The sequence below is a fragment of the Macaca fascicularis genome, chromosome X (genome assembly GCF_037993035.2).
Source record: "Macaca fascicularis isolate 582-1 chromosome X, T2T-MFA8v1.1".
NCBI classification, from domain to species: Eukaryota; Metazoa; Chordata; class Mammalia; order Primates; family Cercopithecidae; genus Macaca; species Macaca fascicularis.
The window spans coordinates 46,551,098-46,569,335 of NC_088395.1; the positions used below are offsets into that span (position 1 = coordinate 46,551,098).

General features: G+C 45.1%; 1 protein-coding gene and 1 pseudogene across 26 annotated transcripts in view; one reads left to right on the forward strand and one right to left on the reverse strand.

The window, feature by feature from the left end:
- Positions 1 to 2,052: 2,052 nt before the first annotated feature.
- Positions 2,053 to 4,138, reverse strand: LOC102117142 (glyceraldehyde-3-phosphate dehydrogenase pseudogene; annotated as a pseudogene).
- A 4,060-nt stretch (positions 4,139 to 8,198) lies between these two features.
- The window catches only part of KRBOX4 (KRAB box domain containing 4), a 31,162-nt gene continuing 21,122 nt past the window's right edge, over positions 8,199 to 18,238 (forward strand). For 14 of the 26 annotated variants that reach the window (XR_012429736.1, XR_012429737.1, XR_012429738.1 and 11 more), the window contains exons 1-3: positions 10,650 to 10,745; positions 11,592 to 11,703; positions 14,115 to 14,159. Coding sequence is in view for 15 of the 26 variants with exons in the window: in XM_045383141.2 (XP_045239076.1) it covers positions 14,145 to 14,159 (15 nt within the window). In the remaining 11 variants the exon portion in view is untranslated. 26 annotated transcript variants of the gene reach the window in all.

Here is an 18,238-nt window from a genome sequence, read left to right on the forward strand (position 1 = left end):
TTTGTGAAATGCTACTCTTGGGCAGGCATGGTAAATACAGTTCAACATATTTGCCAATTTTGATTGGTAGAGATAGTCTAGAACATACCGTTGAGAATGATTTTAAGACCTTGTCTGACCTCAGCTAGAAAGAGTACAATTATTGACAAACAACAGCGGCCATGGATGTGGAAGAATATAACAGCAGCAGGAGGGCAATGGGTTTATCAGTCTTGCTCCAGCTCATTTAGCTTCATTTTCTCCAGCAAAAGATTCCTGTACGCCAGAATCATTGACTCAAGAATTCCTTCATCAGGAACCCAACTTGGGAAACACAACTCTTCCTTCATTATAGTTTGCTCATGCTCATTGAGTGTTCACTGAGTAGATGGGGCTCTCAGGAGGGTGAATAGGTTGTTTCTATTGATGGGACTGCTCTCAAAGGTGCCACACAAAAGAAATCCTGGAATTTTCCTTCAAGCTCAGTGCACAGGAGGATGCTCCATGCCTAAAGGCCTCCATGACTGCAGACTTGGCCTCTGAGGCCAGTGGCATTTGGGCAGAATCTAGGAAGTTCTCCCAACTCATCTAAAGCATCCTTTGTCCCATGATTTAGGAATGTTTTAAGCTTCTCCACTGTGACACTGGGAGATTTTCTGTCTGAGATATGGGTCTGCAAGTGCATGTATATGCACATGCACAAGTACACACGTGTACAAGTGTATACAAGTGTCTTAGTTCATTTCATGTTTCTATAACAGAATATCACAAACTGGTAATTTATAACAAATGGAAATTTATTTTGCATACAGTTCTCGAGTTTGGGAAGTCCAAGATGAAGGGGCCACATCTGGTGAGGGCCTGCTTGCTGCATAACATGAGAGAAGGCATCATATGGGTGAGAAGGAGAGGAAAGGGAATCAAACTCATCTTTTTATCAGGAAACTATTCCCAAGACAATAGCAGTATTCCATTCACGAGGGCAAAGCTCTCAGGACCTAATTGTCTCTTAAAGATCCTACCTCTCAACACTGCTGCATTAGGGATTAAGTTTCCAAAACATGAACTTTGGGAGACACATTCAAACCGTAGCATTCCACACCTGGCCCCCAAAATTCATGTCCTTCTCACAGGCAAAATACATTCATTCCATCTCAATAACCCAAAAAGTTTTAACTTGTTTCAGCCTCAACTCAAAAGTCAAAAGTCCAGAGTCTCATCTAAATCAGATATGGGTAACACTCAAGGTATGATTCATCCTGAGGCAAATTTTCCTCCAGCTGTGAGCTTGTGAAATTAAACACGTTATCTACTTCCAGAATACAACAGTAGGACAGGCATAAGACAGACGTTCTCATTCCAAAAGCAAGAAAGAGGCAGTAATAAAGGGGTAACTGATCCCCAATAAGTCCAAAACCCAAGGAGGAAAATAATATTGAAACTTAAGAAGCCAGAATAATGTCATTTGACTTCATGCCTTACATTCTGGGCACACTAGGGTAGCGGTTTGACCCCCAAGGCCTCGGGCAGTGCTGCCCCTATGACTTTGCTGGGCTCAGACCACCAGGAGCTCTCACTGGTTGAAGTCTCATGCCTGCAGCTTTCCCAGGCTGGAGTTGCATGCTGCTAGCCTTACAGTTCTGTAGTCTCGGGAGCTGCCCCACTCCAATGACTCCACTAAGTAATACCCTAGGGGGACTCTGTGGTGGCTCTACTGCTGTGACAAGTCTGCCTGGGCTGCCAGCCTGTCCATTACATCCTTGAAATCTGACATGGCCCTATAGCTCTTACATTCTGAATGCCTGCAGAATTAGCATCATGTGGACGCCAGTAAGATTTACAGCTTGTACCTTCTGAAGTGGTAGGATGAGCCCTACCTGGGCCTTCTTGAGCCATGGCCAGGTGACTGAGCAGCACTGTGCAGAACTCAGGGGGCAGAGTCCCAAGTTGGCACAGGGCAGTGAATGCTGAGGTCCTGCAGGGAACTCTCTGGAAGCCCTACTTTCAAAATCCTAGCTTGCCTTTAAGATCTCCGAAATCCCTTTGGAGTCATTCTCCCACTATATTGATGAATAGAACTTTTTATCCATATTAATCTCTTTAGCAAACAGTGACTTGGCCACACTCATAGTATTTTCTCTCAAACATCCTTTTTTATTCTTTACATGCCAGACTGGAAGTTTTACAAATCTTTCCATTCTGCTTCCCTTTTAATTATAAATTTTGCCTTTAAATCATTTGTTTTCTCTCATTTTACTGTGAACAGCCAAAAGAAGCCATGCAGCATGTTGAATGCTTTACTACATAGATATTTCTTCTGCCAGATATCCTACTTCATCACTCTTATGTTCTGCCTTCCACAAAGTCTCAGGACATGAACACAATTCCACCAAAGTCTTCGCAACTGTATAGCAAGGATGGCCTTTACTCCAGTTTCCAATACTTTGTCCCTCAGTTCTGTCAGACCTCATCAGAATGGCTTTTACTGTCTGTATTTCTACCAACATTCTGATCACAACTGATATAGTTTGGATGTTGTCCCCTATAAATCACATGTTCAATTGTAATCCCTAATGTTGGAGGTGGGGCCTGGTGGGAGGTCATTGAATTATGGGGCTGGATTTCTCAGAAATGGTTTAGCATCATCCCCTTGGTGCTGTCCTTGTGATAGTGAGTTCTCACAAGATCTGGTTGTTTAAAAGTGTGTGGCATCTTCACTCTTGCTATTTCTTGCTCCTGTTCTTACCACACGACATGCTTGCTACCATTTTGCTTTCCACCATGAGTAAAAGCTCCCTGAGACCTCCCCAGAAGCCAAGCAGATGCTGGCACCATGCTTGTGCAGCCTGCAGAACTGTGAGGCAATTAAACTTCTTTTCTTTATAAATTACCCAATCTCAAGTATTTCTTTTCTTTTCTTTTCTTTTCTTTTTTGGCTGAGCACAGGGGACTTTACTGATGGTACACGACAAGGTGGGGCTCCCTAGGCCCCTCCCTCTTCAAGTGGTCTGCCTGGAAACTGTGAGGAGGGGAGATTCAGTATGGTGGGGGACTGAGTGTCCCCCAGCAGTGAGGGACTCCCCAGCAGTGAGGGTCTCTCTCTTCCTCTTGCGCTCTCACTGGGGCTGGTGGTCCAGGGGTCTTACTCCTTGCAGGCCATGTGGGCCATGAAGTCCACCACCCTGTTGCTGTAGCCAAATTCATTGTTATACCAGGAAATGAGCTTGGCAAAGTGTTCATTGAGGGCAATGCCGGCCCCAGCATCAAAGGTGGAAGAGTGGGTGTCGCTGTTGAAGTCGGAGGAGACCACCTGGTGCTCAGTTTAGCCCAGGATGCCCTTGAGGGGGCCCTCTGACACCTGCTTCACCACCTTCTTGATGTCATCATATTTGGCAGGTTTTTCCAGACAGCAAGTCAGGTCCACCATTGACACGTTGGCAGTGGGGACATGGAAGGCCATGCCAGTGAGCTTCCCGTTCAGCTCAGGGATGACCTTTCCCACAGCCTTGGCAGCATCAGTAGAGGCAGGAACGATGTTCTGGAGAACCCCGCGGCTGTCACGCCACAGTTTCCCGGAGGGGCCATCCACAGTCTTCTGGGTGGCAGTGATGACGTGAACTGTGGTCATGAGTCCTTCCACGATACCAAAGTTGTCCTGGATGACCTTGACAAGGGGTGCTAAGCAGTTGGTGGTGCAGAAGGCATTGCTGATGATCTTGAGGCTGTTGTCATACTTCTCATGGTTCATGCCCATCACGAACATGGGGGCATCAGCAGAGGGGGCAGAGATGATGACCCTTTTGGCTTCCCCCTGCAAGTGAACCCCAGCCTTCTCCATGGTGGTGAAGATGCCAGTGGACTCCACGACATACTCAGTGCCAGCATCACCACACTTGATTTTGGAGGGATCTCACTCCTAGAAGATGGTGATGGGATTTCCATTTAATGACAAGCTTCCCGTTCTCAGCCTTGATGGTGCCATGGAATTTGCCATGGGTGGAATCATACTGGAACATGTAGACCATGTAGTTGAGGCCAATGAAGGGGTCATTGATGGCTACAATATCCACTTTACCAGAGTTAAACGCAGCCCTGCTGACCAGGCACCCAATATGACCAAATCCGTTGACTCCGACCTTCACCTTCCCCATGGTGTCTCAGAGATGCGGCCGGAAATGCAAGAGAAGATGCAGCTGTCTGTTGAACAGGAGGAGCAGAAAGCCAGGTATTTCTTTACAGCAATGCAAGAATGACACAATACAATGGCTACTTAACTAATCTCTAAGAAGATTTAGGTTTTTGCTTCAGCTCTTGTCTACTTCTGAGCCCTCACCAGAAATGACCTTTATGCTCCATTTACGGCAACCTAGGCTTTTTCTAGTCTGCTCTTCTAAATTCTTCCAGCCTCTAACCATTACCCAATTTCAAGGTGCTTCCACATTTTCAAGTATTTGTTATAACAATTGCCCCACTTCTCAGTACCAATTTTCTGTCTTAGTTCATTCTATGCTGCTATAACAGAATACCACAGACTGGGTAATTTTTAGTTAACAGAATTTATTTGGGTCATGGTTCTGGAGTCTGGGAAGTCCAAGACTGAAGAGCCACATCACATCTGATGAAGGCCTTTTCATTTTATCATAGCATAGCAGAAGATATCACGGAGGAGAGACAGAGCAAGAGAGGAGGACAAACTCATCCTTTATAAGAACTCCACTCCCACAATAACGAACCCACTCCCACATTAATCCATTCATGAGGGCAAAGCCCTCATGACCTAATCGCCTCTTAAACTGAAGGCCCCACCTAAACAATGTTCCACTGGGGATTAACTTTCCAACACATGAATTTTAGGGGACACATTTAAACCAGGGCCACAAGAATACTGGGGAGCATAAACTAGGGCTAACTTTATACCCAGGGAGTCTAGGACCTGGAAAAGAAAATTTCATGACACAAACTATTGTTGCTTGCCTCGGCAGCTGATGCCTCAGTTTGCAGTGACACTAGAGGGTTCTGCAGTCTTCTACTTCAGTTTGGAAGGAAGAAAAGGGAGACAAATCTTTCAACTTTAATGTGAATTTCAAAGATGCACCAGGTATTGTCTATTGACACTCCACAACATTCCCACTCTTATTCTCTTCCCTGGATTTCAGAGGCTGGAGGCCTTGAGACAATATTTCTCAGACTCCCTTGCGAATGCAATCTCTGAAGAAAATTTGGAAGAGAGAAGGGAGCTAGAAGCCATACTTTTCCTCTAGCAGGAAGAGCAGATGTGAGTTTTCACAGCACCCTGTTAAACTCCTTTCTAAGCTAATCATGCTGGGGCCAATGGGATACTCATGCTATCAGCAATGGCTTTCTGCAGTTTTCTGTCCTCTGGGTGGCAGAAACAATTTCCTGACCACGGTGATCCTGAAAGCTAGTTGTAAACCCTGAGCTATAGTCATCCATATTCTTTCTCACTTCCAGGAATGATGATGCCCAGAGCACCTTGGAAGCCATTTTGAAGAGGGCAGAGATGACAACAGGCTGGGTCTACATGAAGGGGCACTGCCTGTCAATATGGAATACCCACGGTTGATTCTTGTGTGAGCAAGAAAGAAATTGTATCTGAGCCATTAAATTTTGGGTCTAATCAGTAATTTGACCTAACCATAGTAGTACAAAAGTTGTAGTATGCATCTAGCTACTGGTAATTCCTAGAGTTTGTGGGCAGGCAACTGGGCTTACAAATGGTGTCTGAGCATCTGAGAGGTTGCTGTAGTTACATTTTCCCCAGGATGGTAGCTGCATGGGCAGGCAGATTTCTGAAGGGAACCATTTTGACCTTTCTCCTAGGCTCAGTACAGTTGAATCCTCCCGGGCAGCTAAATCATGTGTTCAGTACAGCATGGCAGGCAAGAAGACCTGGAATGAGGATCACATTGTTTTTTCCTGCAAAGTCATGAATAATGTGACATTGAACAATGCCCGTTCCTTTACTACTGTTCTCCCCAGAAACCCTCATGCAATGGAGGAAGGAACAGGGGAGGGAGGAACATTGGCTGAGAAGTCAAGTGGAATGGGTCCTAGTTCCAGTCTGTTAATGACTCCCTGAAGAGTTTTTTTCCCTCCTTGGGCCTCAGACTCTTCACCCCAGAAGGGAATTGTTAAGGGGTCTCAGAAGTGAGACTCAGAGAACACACCTGCTGTGTCTTGTGTGTGTGTGTGTGTGTGTGTGTGTGTGTGTGTGTGTGTGTGTGTGTAGGTAGATATGCGTTTAAGGAAATTCTCCTGCTTGGAAGCCACAGCTGCTAAACCAGAGGGTTGCTCAAATCTTCTTTTGACTGAAAGCATAGTCTGAGGACCGGCAGTAATAGCATTGTCTGGGAGCTTGTTAGAAATGCAGAATTTCAGGCCCTTTACAGAAGTATTGAATCAGAATCTCCAATTTAACAAGATCCTTAAGGGGATCCCAATGTGCATTCAAGTCTGAGATGCACTGCTCCAGAGGACCTGGGATAAGACAAATGTCAGCCTGAAAAAAGAATGAGATTTGAAGTCAGGAGACCTAGATGTTAGTTTTAATTGTGCCACTCACTGGTTGTCCAAATTGGGCAAGTCATGTAATCACCCTGATCCTTTTTTTGTAAATAGGGTGCTCTAATAACTACAGAATGGTGTCAAGATCAATGGTGTATGTTCTGGAGCCAAACTGTCTAACCTTAAATCCTGAGTTCATTTATCAGCTATGAAGCTTTTGGCGAGTTGCCTGATATCTGTGGGCTTCAGTCTCTTTATCTGTAGACAGGGTATCATAATAATGACAGACGTTGAGAATTTTTAAATGGGCTGGGTGCGGTGGTTCATGCCTGTAATCCCAGCACTTCGGGAAACTGAGGCGGGCTGATCACCTGAGGTCAGGAGTTCAAGACCAGCCTGGCCAACATGGCGAAACCCCGTCTCTACTAAAAATACAAAAATTAGCTGGGCACGGTGGCATGCGCCTGTAATCCCAGCTACTCGGGAGGCTGAGGCAGGAGAATCGCTTGAATCCAGGAGGTGGAGGTTGCAGTGAGCCAAGATCACGCCACTGCACTTCAGCCTGGGTGACAGAGTGAACCTCTGTATTAAAAAAAAAAAAGATTTTAAAATGAAGTAATTAATGTAAATCACATAGCACAAGGCCTGGCATCATCTAAATTCACTGTACATCTTATTATACTCTGACTTCCTGTACTATCTTTCAAGAACAGAAAGAGACCTCTAAAATAGAGCCACCTGGAGGCTAGCTGAAGACTCCTACCTTTGGTGTTTATCATAGTATACATAATTCTCAACAATGGGCACAGTCACTCAAAGACTGGAGCTCTAACCTCTGAACCACCAGACAGGCATGAGATTGGTTTCATGATATTATCTTAGGCAATCAATCAGTTCCCCTGCATGTATTCCCCATTCCTTTGTTGTCTATTCCAGTTACACTCAACTCTAGATACTCCCTTCCCTGTGAAAATCTACAGAGCAGCCATATACAGAGCAGTGCCATCCAGGTAGGAGATGACCACTTGTAATTGGCTTTCCTTTCCCTACAGGAACTCACACAGTTCAAAAAATGGAATGTCATCAAGGCATTGCCTGGTGGGCCTGTCGCCACACTTACTGGAGGGAAAGGATCTAGGATGAGGGAGGATCCAGGGACCATCAGCAACATGCCAAACCACAGCAAGAAATCAAGCATGACTCAGCTCCTGCTCACTGCAATTACTCAGGACCTCGCCCTTCAGATGTGGAAAAAGCCCAGCAGTGCCTTGCAGTAACTGCTGCTGAGGTCTGGAACTTCCTGACAACCTTGCAAGTCCTTTGATAAGGGGAGGCTCAAGCTGGATTTCAGAAGGCCCACTGCACCAGGATGACTGAAACAAACTGTGGACTGGGTATCAATGCAAATAATATTGTAGCATCAGGAATAAAATAAATTTCAACTCAATAAGAAGCCTCTGCAGGTGGATACAAGTGGTGATCCTGGGCAAAGTTGGTGTCAGGCACAGGCACAACTGTGCAAGGAAATGGAAAAAGGGAAGTCCACAGTATGGAAAAGTCTAAAAGGGGCACCAGCATGTTTCATAGTGTGGGAGAGAGGAAAATGAAAACACCACTTACCAGGTGCCTGCCAAGGGCTATTCCTGGGCCTGCAGCTCTAGAGATGTTCCTCTGAACAAAACAGGAGCCATCTAGGACAGGTGGTGCTTGGCTATGACAACGAGGAGGGAACTTAAGTCCAACGGGTCAATAAGTGATGGATTTGAGTCTTCTCTTCTAATGGATTAGTAGATCCCAACAGTCAATACGGTGGGGGTTGGAAAAACTTTCCTGTGTTTCATGATACCCAAATGCCAGTGTCATGAATGGCAAATACTAGCATCCCAATAACGGTGTGCCCTTCATGAAACCCCACCCAAAGATTCAGCCCCTTCTCCTAATGTTCAAGCACCTGTTCCTGCAGAATCAGGATATGAAGAGAGGCTGGCAAAGGCCACAAACCAGGTACTTCTGCAGCCTGCGGGAGGGCGGAGGTTGGGGCGGTTTCTATGCTGTCCACAGGACACTGTCACACTAACTCTATTAATCCTTTCCTACCTAGAGATAATGGTATGAGAAAAGAAAGTTATCAGTTCACCTCTCCTCTAGAAATAAATAGGGTGGTATCTCTGAACCTGGCCATCGTTAACAGATGCAAATAAAATACAGAGTGGGCAATAATGCAATGCACATATGCCCAAGACAAAACAGGCTGGCACAAATAAGGAAAGGGGCTTCATTTCTGAAAATACCAGCTCCACTTAATACTGGATACTCTCCTGCCTATGGAAATCCACAAGAGCAGTTGCAGAGAGCACAGCATGTTTCATAGTGTCGGGAGAGGACAGTGAAAACTGACATTTACCAGGTGCCTGCCATGGGCTATTCCTGGGCTTGAGGCTCTAAAGAGGTTCCTTTGAACAATAACAGCAGCCATCTAGGATAGGTGGTCCTCAGCTGTGGGAGAAAAGGGGGAAATGAGGCCCAAGAAGCTAGTAAGTGGTGGATTCCAGTCTTCTCTTCCAATGGATTATTAGACACCAATGTCCCAAGCAGGGTGTTTCTTAATTTTTGAATACTAACATCATGAATAGCAAATGCTGGCATGGCAATAAAAGCGTGCCCTGCATCTGGTCACATCTAAAACATCAGTCCCTTCTCTTTCTGAAGAAATACCTGTTCCTGCAGAATCAGGATATGGAGAGATGCTGGTCAGGGCCACAGACCAGGTGCTTTTGCAGTTTGCAGTTTATTGTCCTCAGGACACTGTCATACTATTAGCCCTTTCCTGCCTAGTGATAGTGATGTCTCAAAAGAATGTTATCAGTTCACCTCTCCTCTAAAAACAAATAGGTTGGTATCTCTAAACCTGGCCATCAGCAACACATACACATGAAATTCTGAATGAGCAATAATTCACTGCTCACATGCCCAAGGGAAAACAGGTTCTTTTCCTAGGACTTGTACAGGAGGCTTAGACAGGGTGACTTCCCAGGGGATGGCTGTACTGAGTTTGCAAATTTGGGCTGAGACTCATTCAAACTACCTGGGGAATGCAAGTTAACCTGCAGAGGAGAAAGAGAAAAAGGAGAAAGACCCATGTTTAAATGGAAATTAAATACATATCTGATGGATTCCATGATCAGCTTTGACACTTTCATCTATAAACAGTGTCTGGAACCAGTTGGCTCCAGCACAGAAGGGACTGCTTTGTACCTGGTGGAGACCCTGCCACACCTGACCCAAGGAAGCCTGCTTGGTGACCAGGCAGCCACAGAAGGATGAAGAACACACTTGGTCTGTTTCCCCCAGGCCCAGACAGGAAACAGAAAACTTTCCTCAAGGCTACTACAGGCCTTTTTCGGGGACCATGTTGCCACTGGCTGGCAATCTCAGAGAAAACACCTCTCTGCTTTTTACAGTGCGTTTTCAAAAAAGTAAAATCTAGATTCTCCCAGGGGTCTAGGATCTCAGGAATTGGAGCCCCTCTACTGAGTAGAGAAAAATCAGAATGAGGGTTTCTTTCCTCATTTCAAGAGATTGCTGGCTCTGCAGCCCAGCTCAAAAGCCCATCCTCCAGGCCACTTCCCCGCCTGAGCCAGACCCCTTGCTCTCATGACTCTCTGAGAGCCAGCCCCATGGTCGGGTTCCCTGAGACCCGCCTGGACCTTAGACGGCCGCGCCTCCGAGCGCTATTGACGCCGGAGGCGCGACTCTTTTTCCTATTCCCAGGAGGGGAAAAAAGCGGGAACAATGGCTTTCGGGACAGAGGGACGCGAACACCCAATGCCGCAGCGACTGGCAGGGTCGCGATGCAGGAGGACGAAGTGGGAGAAGGGGCACTTCGGCCTCCCTGCGGGCGGGAGCTAGGCCGCTGGAAAGTCCGCTCGCCTCTCGCCCCAAGGGATGATCCCCTGGGCCTTTTGTACCACTCGCCACGGAAAATGGTCACAGGCTTTTCTCCCCAAACCGAACACTATTGGAAACACAGGGCCCCTGGAAGCCGCCACGTTGGCCATTGGCGGTGGCGCACCCACCCCCGTGCTACTGCGCGTGCGCAGCGCTGCGACACACTCCGACCCCATCCCGCGTTCCCAGGGGGCGGTGGGAAACGGAAGTGCTCGGCTGACCCGGGCGGGCGGTTCCTAGTTCGCAGTAGCTGTTGTCGTCGGTCTCTGAGGTTTCGGGCTCTTGGCGGTGAAGTAAGAGGGACGCGGAGGTGGTGATAGTTTTAATGGGGGACGGGGGTTGACGGGACCGTGGGGTCATGGGACGCCTTTGTGGGTGACAGGGTGGCTCTACAGCCTAGCTCAAAAGCCCACCCTCCAGGCCACTTCCCCGCCTGAGACAGACCCCTTGCTCTCAGGACCCTCTGAGCCAGGACCAGAGTCGGGTTCCCTGAGACCCGCAGGCCTGTGGGCGTGAGTGCTGGGGGCGAGGTTCGGGGCCAGCAAGTGACTGATTGATTGAGTCACTCGGCCCCTGTTTCCTGAGCTCCTAAAAATGCCAGGCAACCTTGCAAATGTTTCACATTAATCTTCACAGGAGCCCTGTGAGGTGTTACGATGATTATTTTCATGTTATAGAGAGAAAATGGCTCAGTGTGGCTTGGCAACCTGTCCAAAGTCACGTAGGTAGCAAACCCGAGGAATCCTTTTTCATTTCCTGTGCTTTGTTTGTCATGTTTATTGTTTCCTGTGTGTCTCCCCCGCTAGACTAGAAACTCTGCAGTAGCTGGGACTTTGAGATTTTGTTCACTGATGTATTTCCAGCACGGAGAACGGGCTCATGGAAGGCACTCATTTCTTCAGTGAATAAAAGTGGCACAGCAGTCAATCAGTTGGTTCCAAAGCCCGAACTCAGGAAAGCAGGGTTTTCGTCACTGGGGATAATTGAGCTGTGCATGAATGTTAATTCACTCTTAAAGCTAGAATGAGGCGTTGTCCCTCTTCTGTTGGGTAAAAACCTTTGGATTTTACTCAACTTCACTGCATGGAAGGGAGCATAGGTGTTGCTAATTGAATCTCCTGTGGTCATTGTGTTTCAAGGGTCAGAGTGCAGACCTGAGACCACTGCTACACCGACTTCAGACTCCAGTTTATCTGTGCCCCGGCTTCCTCACTTAGTCTCAGAAGACTTAGGCTGAGGCCCCAGGAGGAGGTGAGTTCCCTGGGTCACAGGCAGAGATCTGGTGCTATAGTGATGGCCCCAGCTGGGGTGTGTTTGTCTCTGAATCCCTTGGTCCTGCCGCCTTGGACATAAGAGAGGTACGCTGAGCTGAGGCGAGTTGGAGGAGAAGCCTCAGCCCAGAGTCCAGACCCAGATCCTCAGGGCAGAGAAAGGAGGTTCACAGGACAGCAGGTCCTAGAAGAGCTGGACCCGTAGTGACCTTTGTCCCTCACTTCAGCTGAGACAGAGCAAACTGGCTCAACTTCCAGGTGCCATCGAGGACCATGTGACAGTGCAGTTTGATTCCTACTGGAGGAGGGACAGGTGAAAGTCACAGGTGAATGGAGGCATGGGTGCCTTCCATGGGGCAGGTGCCCTCCTGTAGTGGCTGCAAAGGCGGGATGAGGCTGGGAAGGATCACAGCCAGCCACAGAGGATTGGCCTCTCCTAGCACACCTATTTGTGCACCCCCGTGCTTCCTTCTCTTGCCATTGGCTTTTTCTGAATTTGAGTCAGCCCCACATCATCAACCAGGCACCTGCTTCCAGGGGAAATGCGAGTGTCCCTTCATCCTGACCGAAGTGCAGAAAATATGTTTTTAGTTTGTAGAATTTCAGAGTAGTCTCTAGGTACGCTGTCATCCAGCTCTGCTGCCTTATTTCGATGTTTAATGAAAGTGGGCTGGGGGACATGACCTGCTAAGCTACACCAAGCTGAACCCTGTTACCTTGATACTGTCGCAGTGATTGCTGCAGTATGCAATGGTTGCTCTGCACAGAAGCTCCTTGCTGGAACTTTCTTTTGAAAAACTGCCAAAGAAGGAGGAGCATGGCAATCAAAATGCAAATTGTGAGAAAGGAGGAAGTGGTGGGGTGGGAACAGGGTAGGTGGCCAGTTAAAGAGGCAGATGCAGGGGAGCAGGCACAGTGGTTTTCAACCCCTCACAGAACTGACAGTGCTGGGCTGTTACCCACCCAGCCCCACACCTCTCCTTCCCTGCAGCCCTCTGAGCCCTTGTTGGCCTCCTTCCTCCAAACCACATCAAGAGATCCTACTCATACACACTTGCAGAGGGTCTTTTCACCTCTAGGGCTCTGTTTGATAAGAGGTAATTTTTAATAATTTTTAATTTTTGTTTTACTAGTGATATTCTTTATCAAAAATTGAGAAAATGCAAATAAAAGAAGAAAATTGAAATCACCACTCAATAGTAACCAACATCAGCATTTTAATAAATCCTCTGAGATGTCATATATGTGCATATTGATTATCAAAAATGAGATCACATGCGCTTGCTTTCTTGGAAGCTGCTTTTAAACACATTAGGAACTAAAAACAAATTTCATAGCATTTTGAAAGCCTGTTCAGTATACCTGCTTTTGCATGTGTCATATTTTTTAACTGTGTCCTCTTTGCTGGACATTTAGTTGCTTCCAATTTTTTTGTTTGTTTATTGTTTAGACAGAGATTCCCTCTGTCGCCCAGGCTGGAGTGCAGTGGTGCCATCTTGGTTCACTGCAACCTCCACTTCCTGGGCTCAAGTGATCCTCCCACCCAGCCTTCAGAGTAGCAGGGACTACAGGTATGTGCTACCATGTCTGGCTAATTTTTGTAGAGATGTGGTTTCGCCATGTTGCCCAGGCTGGTCTCGAACTCCTGGGCTCCAGTGATCCGCTCACATCGGCCTCCCAGAGTGCTGGGATTATAAGCATGAGCCTCTGCACCTGGCTGCTTCCACATATTAATATTTTAATGGTAGAAATTACTACAGTTAACATTCTTTCAGCTTTTCCACATTTAGAATTGTTTCATTATGACAAATGTCTAGGAATAGAACTCTTTTTTTTTTTTTTTTTTTTTGAGGCGGAGTCTCGCTCTGTCCCCCTGGCTGGAGTGCAGTGGCGCGATCTCGGCTCCCTGCAAGCTCCGCCTCCCAGGTTCCCGCAATTCTCCTGCCTCAGCCTCCCGAGTTGCTGGGACTACAGGCACCCGCCACCGCGCCTGGCTAATTTTTTGTATTTTTAGTAGAGACAGGGTTTCACCGTGGTCTCGATCTCCTGACCTTGTGATCCACCCGCCTCGGCCTCCCAAAGTGCTGGGATTACAGGCGTGAGCCACCGCGCCTGGCAATAGAACTCTTAAGATAAAGGAGATGTTAATTGTAACTGGTTTCTAAAGTAGGTATCTTTAGACACAAGTCATACATCTGTCCAGTAAGGGAAACAAAATTTCATTTGCCAAACCTACATGATTTTAGTAGAGTTTCATGGAAACAGCTGGAGCTACCAGGTCATGTTTTTAGATCATTCTTCCCAGGGTACAAGGGTAATTATTATCAGGATGGTAATGGTGGTCTAATGGCTGTACCTACCGAGTGTACTCTCCTAATTTTGCCTTTATAGATCTCCATCCTTTGTCCAGAGCAGAACAGGATGGCCATGTCCCAGGTGAGTTCCTAATTTACCCATACTTTGTTTCCAGTGAAATTGAGGCAAGGTTTGGAATCTATATAGTAGACTTGAAAATACCAATTATCCCCTCTTCTCTGGCTGTTTTCTATTCAACTTGTTCTCAGCCTCTGGTTTCTCTAATCCTTCCCCTCACCAGGAGAGAGGAAAGACAAAAAGATTCCTCTCTGTACTTCTTGTTCTTTTTGTTTTCTTTTTCTTTTTTTCTTTCTCTTTTTTTTTTTTTTTTTTTTTTTTTTTGAGACAGAGGCTCACTCTATCACCCAGGCTGGAGTGCAGTGGCACAATCTCAGCTTGCTGCAACCTCCACCTTCTGGGTTCAGGTGATTCTCCTGCCTCAGCCTTCCGAGTAGCTGGGATTACAGGTGCCCACCACCACGCCTGGCTAATTTTTGTATTTTTAGTAGAGACGGGGTTTCAACATGTTGGCCAGGCTGGTTTTGAACTCCTGACCTCAAGTGATTCCCCCACCTCGGCCTCCAAAGTGCTGGGATTACAGGCGTGAGCAACCATGCTCTCTACTTGTTCTTCTGAGAACTGTACCTCATCTTCTCTTCATTTCCTTCTCACAGAAGATTGTTTAAATACATAGGTTCATCTTGCTTTTTCCTCTTTCTTCATTTCTAGATCACTTGGTCTTTTCATCATTCATATTTATGATAATAACTTTGTGCATAATGTTTTGATGTGCGTAGAAAAAACTAGTAGCCCAAAGGATTCTATCTTTCTCCACCCAGTACCATGTTCCTCGTCAGAGAAGCCCATTGTTAACGGTTGGGTTAAATGGTGGGGTAGATGCATTTATATCAATTTAAGGAACTAAAAACATATGCATATGTATTGTTTTTATGCTTTTACACAAATGGCATCATACTCCCATACCTATCTTTTGCACCTGATTACTTTCTGGGTGGTGTTCCTTGTCGATATATAAAGATTGTTTCAATTTCTATTTCATAGTATGGATGTATTAATATCGTGTAACTTTATTTATGGATATTTAAGTTTTTAATTTCTTTTTACTATTGTAAACAGTGCCTCATGAACAACTTTCTCTGTATCTGCTTGCTCTGTAGTACCAGTGTTTATGGAGGTTATACCTGGTAGTCGAGTTTTGACTAAAAGGTACTGAGACTTAAATTTGCCCTCCGAAATCCTTCATAATTACTCCTTTCACTAAATGTAAAGACCAGATAATTTCTGTGTTCCAATTTTCCAGGCTATTAAAGATGAAAAGTCACCCGGTTCATTTTGTGAAGCCACTTAACCTGAAATTTGAGGAAGGTACTACAAAAAAGAAAATCATAGACCAGTTTCCCTTAAGAATATAAATGTCAAAATATGAAAAATATTCTGAATAGAACATTAACAAATTGCATTGGGCATTTCAAAAGCAATGGATGCACGTGGTAAAAAAGTTCAAACAAAAGCTTTGTTCAACAACAAAACGTTTTTTGTGGTTTTTGTTTTTTGAGCAGGGTCTGGCTCTATCCCCCAGGCTGAAGTGCAGTGGTGCAATTTCAGCTCACTGCAACCTCCGCCTCCCAGACTCAACAATCCTCCCACCTCAGCCTCCCAAGTAGCTGGGACTACAGACACATGCCACCATGCCCAGCCAATTTTTGTATTTTTTGTAGAGATGGAGTTTTGCCATGTTGCCCAGGCTGGTCTTGAACTCATGAATCTCTTTCTCTGCTTACACACAATCACTTGTTCTCTCCTGCATGTGCTCTCTCTCTCTTTCTCTTTCTCTCTTTAACAAGTTACAGTACATCCTGGTCTTTCTGGTCCTTTTTGTTTTTTTTAATGATCTTTTCATTTGTGTTAACTCTACACCAGGGTTTCTCAGTGTGGCACTATTGACATTTTGGTTGAGGTCATTATTTGTCATGGGTTGCCTTCCTGTGCGTTGTATATGTAGCAGCATCCCTGGACGCTCTACTAGATGCCAGTAGCGCTCCCTCCTCCAGTGTTGGCAACCAAAATATCTCTTGTCATTGTCAAGTATTCCCTGAGGAATAAAATTATCCAGTGTTTAAAACCAGTGGCCTACCCCATTTACAAAAATGGCTGCTTGATACTTCATTTGATGGTAATACCACTATTACCTTTCTCCTAATAATAGATATTTAGGATATTCCTAGTCTTTTGCTACCATAAACAACATAGCAATGTATAGTAGATTCCCATTGTGTGCATGTGAGAACATTTATAGGATAACTTTCTAGATACGCAGTTTCTAGGTCAAAGTTTATGCATCTTGAATTTTGATTCAGAACTGTCAATTGCCTTCCAAATAGAATGTACTGATTTGCATTGCTGGCAACATTATAATGCCTTTTCCTATAAATGGGAAATCACAGTGTATTATCTGCTATGATTTTTGCCATTGTGAGGGACAAAAGAGTAGTGCATTTTAATTCGCTTTTCTTGATTTGAGTGTCTTTTTTCATTTTTAACCACCATTTGTACTTTTTTCTTTCAAATATGTATTCTAGTCATTTGCCCCCTTTTCTCTTGGGTGTGGAATTACTTTGATTGCTGGATGTTAGCTCCTTGGGTTAACTTAAGCAAATGAGATCTCTGTCATATATGTTGTCAATATTTTTCATAGTTTATTATTTGCTTTGATTTGTCTTATACCTCTTGGGGAGTGGACACAAGGTGTTTTTAATGTCTCATTTTACAATCTTTTGTGGCTTCTAGAGTTCTTGTATTGCTTATATAGGATTCCGTGAGTTGAAATTATAAAAATGGCATTTCAGTTATGTGGAAAAAATGGTGACTGAATGATGGTGGCACCGTTGAGTCTCTGTCTGGATGGAAAGAAAGTTAAACTCTTTTTTTTTTTTTAATTATACTTTAAGTTCTAGGGTACATGTGCACAACATGCAGGCTTGTTACATATGTATACATGTGCCATGTTGGTGTGCTGCACCCATTAACTCGTCATTTACATTAGGTATATCTCCTAATGCTATCCCTCCCCGCCCCCTCCCCACAATAGGACCCGGTTCCTGTGTCCAAGTGATCTCATTGTTCAATTCCTACTATGAGTGAGAACATGCGGTGTTTGGTTTTCTGTTCTTGTGATAGTTTGCTGAGAATGATGGTTTCCAGCTGCATCCATGTCCCTACAAAGGACATGAACTCATCCTTTTTTACAGCTGCATAGTATTCCATGGTGTATATGTGCCACATTTTCTTAATTCAGTCTGTCACTGATGGACATTTGGGTTGATTCCAAGTCTTTGCTATTGTGAATAGTGCCGCAATAAACATACGTGTGCATGTGTCTTTATAGCAGCATGACTTATAATCCTTCGGGTATATCCCCAGTAATGGGATGGCTGGGTCAAATGGTATTTCTAGTTCTAGATCCTTGAGGAATCGCCACACTGTTTTCCACAATGGTTGAAGTAGTTTACACTCCCACCAACAGTGTAAAAGTGTTCCTATTTCTCCACATCCTCTCCAGCACCTGTTGTTTCCTGATTTTTTAATGATTACCATTCTAACTGGTGTGAGATGGTATCTCATTGTGGTTTTGATTTGCATTTCTCTGATGGCGAGTGATGATGAGCATTTTTTCATGTGTCTGTTGGCTGTATGAATGTCTTCTTTTGAGAAGTGTCTGTTCATATCCTTTGCCCAGAAAGTTAAACTCTTCTACATCATATAAAAGTGAATTCCAGATTGATCAAATACCTAAATATATATTTGAAAAATTAGGTGAAAATGTAAGAGGATATTGGCATAACCTTGCTTAGTGCAAGAAACTTTTTTTTTAATGGTACAATGTTTTTCTTTTAATGATCATTGGGACATCTTAAAATTCACTACTAAGTATACACATAAATAAGGAAACATAAGAAATGTCATAACCCAAGTACTTTTGAAACTACTTCTTAGTTCCAAGCCCCAGCATGTATCAATTGTATGAATTCATTTTTTTTTTTTTTTTTTTTTTTGAGACGGAGTCTCGCTTTGTGGTCCAGGCTGGAGTGCAGTGGCCGGATCTCAGCTTACTGCAAGCTCCGCCTCCCGGGTTTACGCCA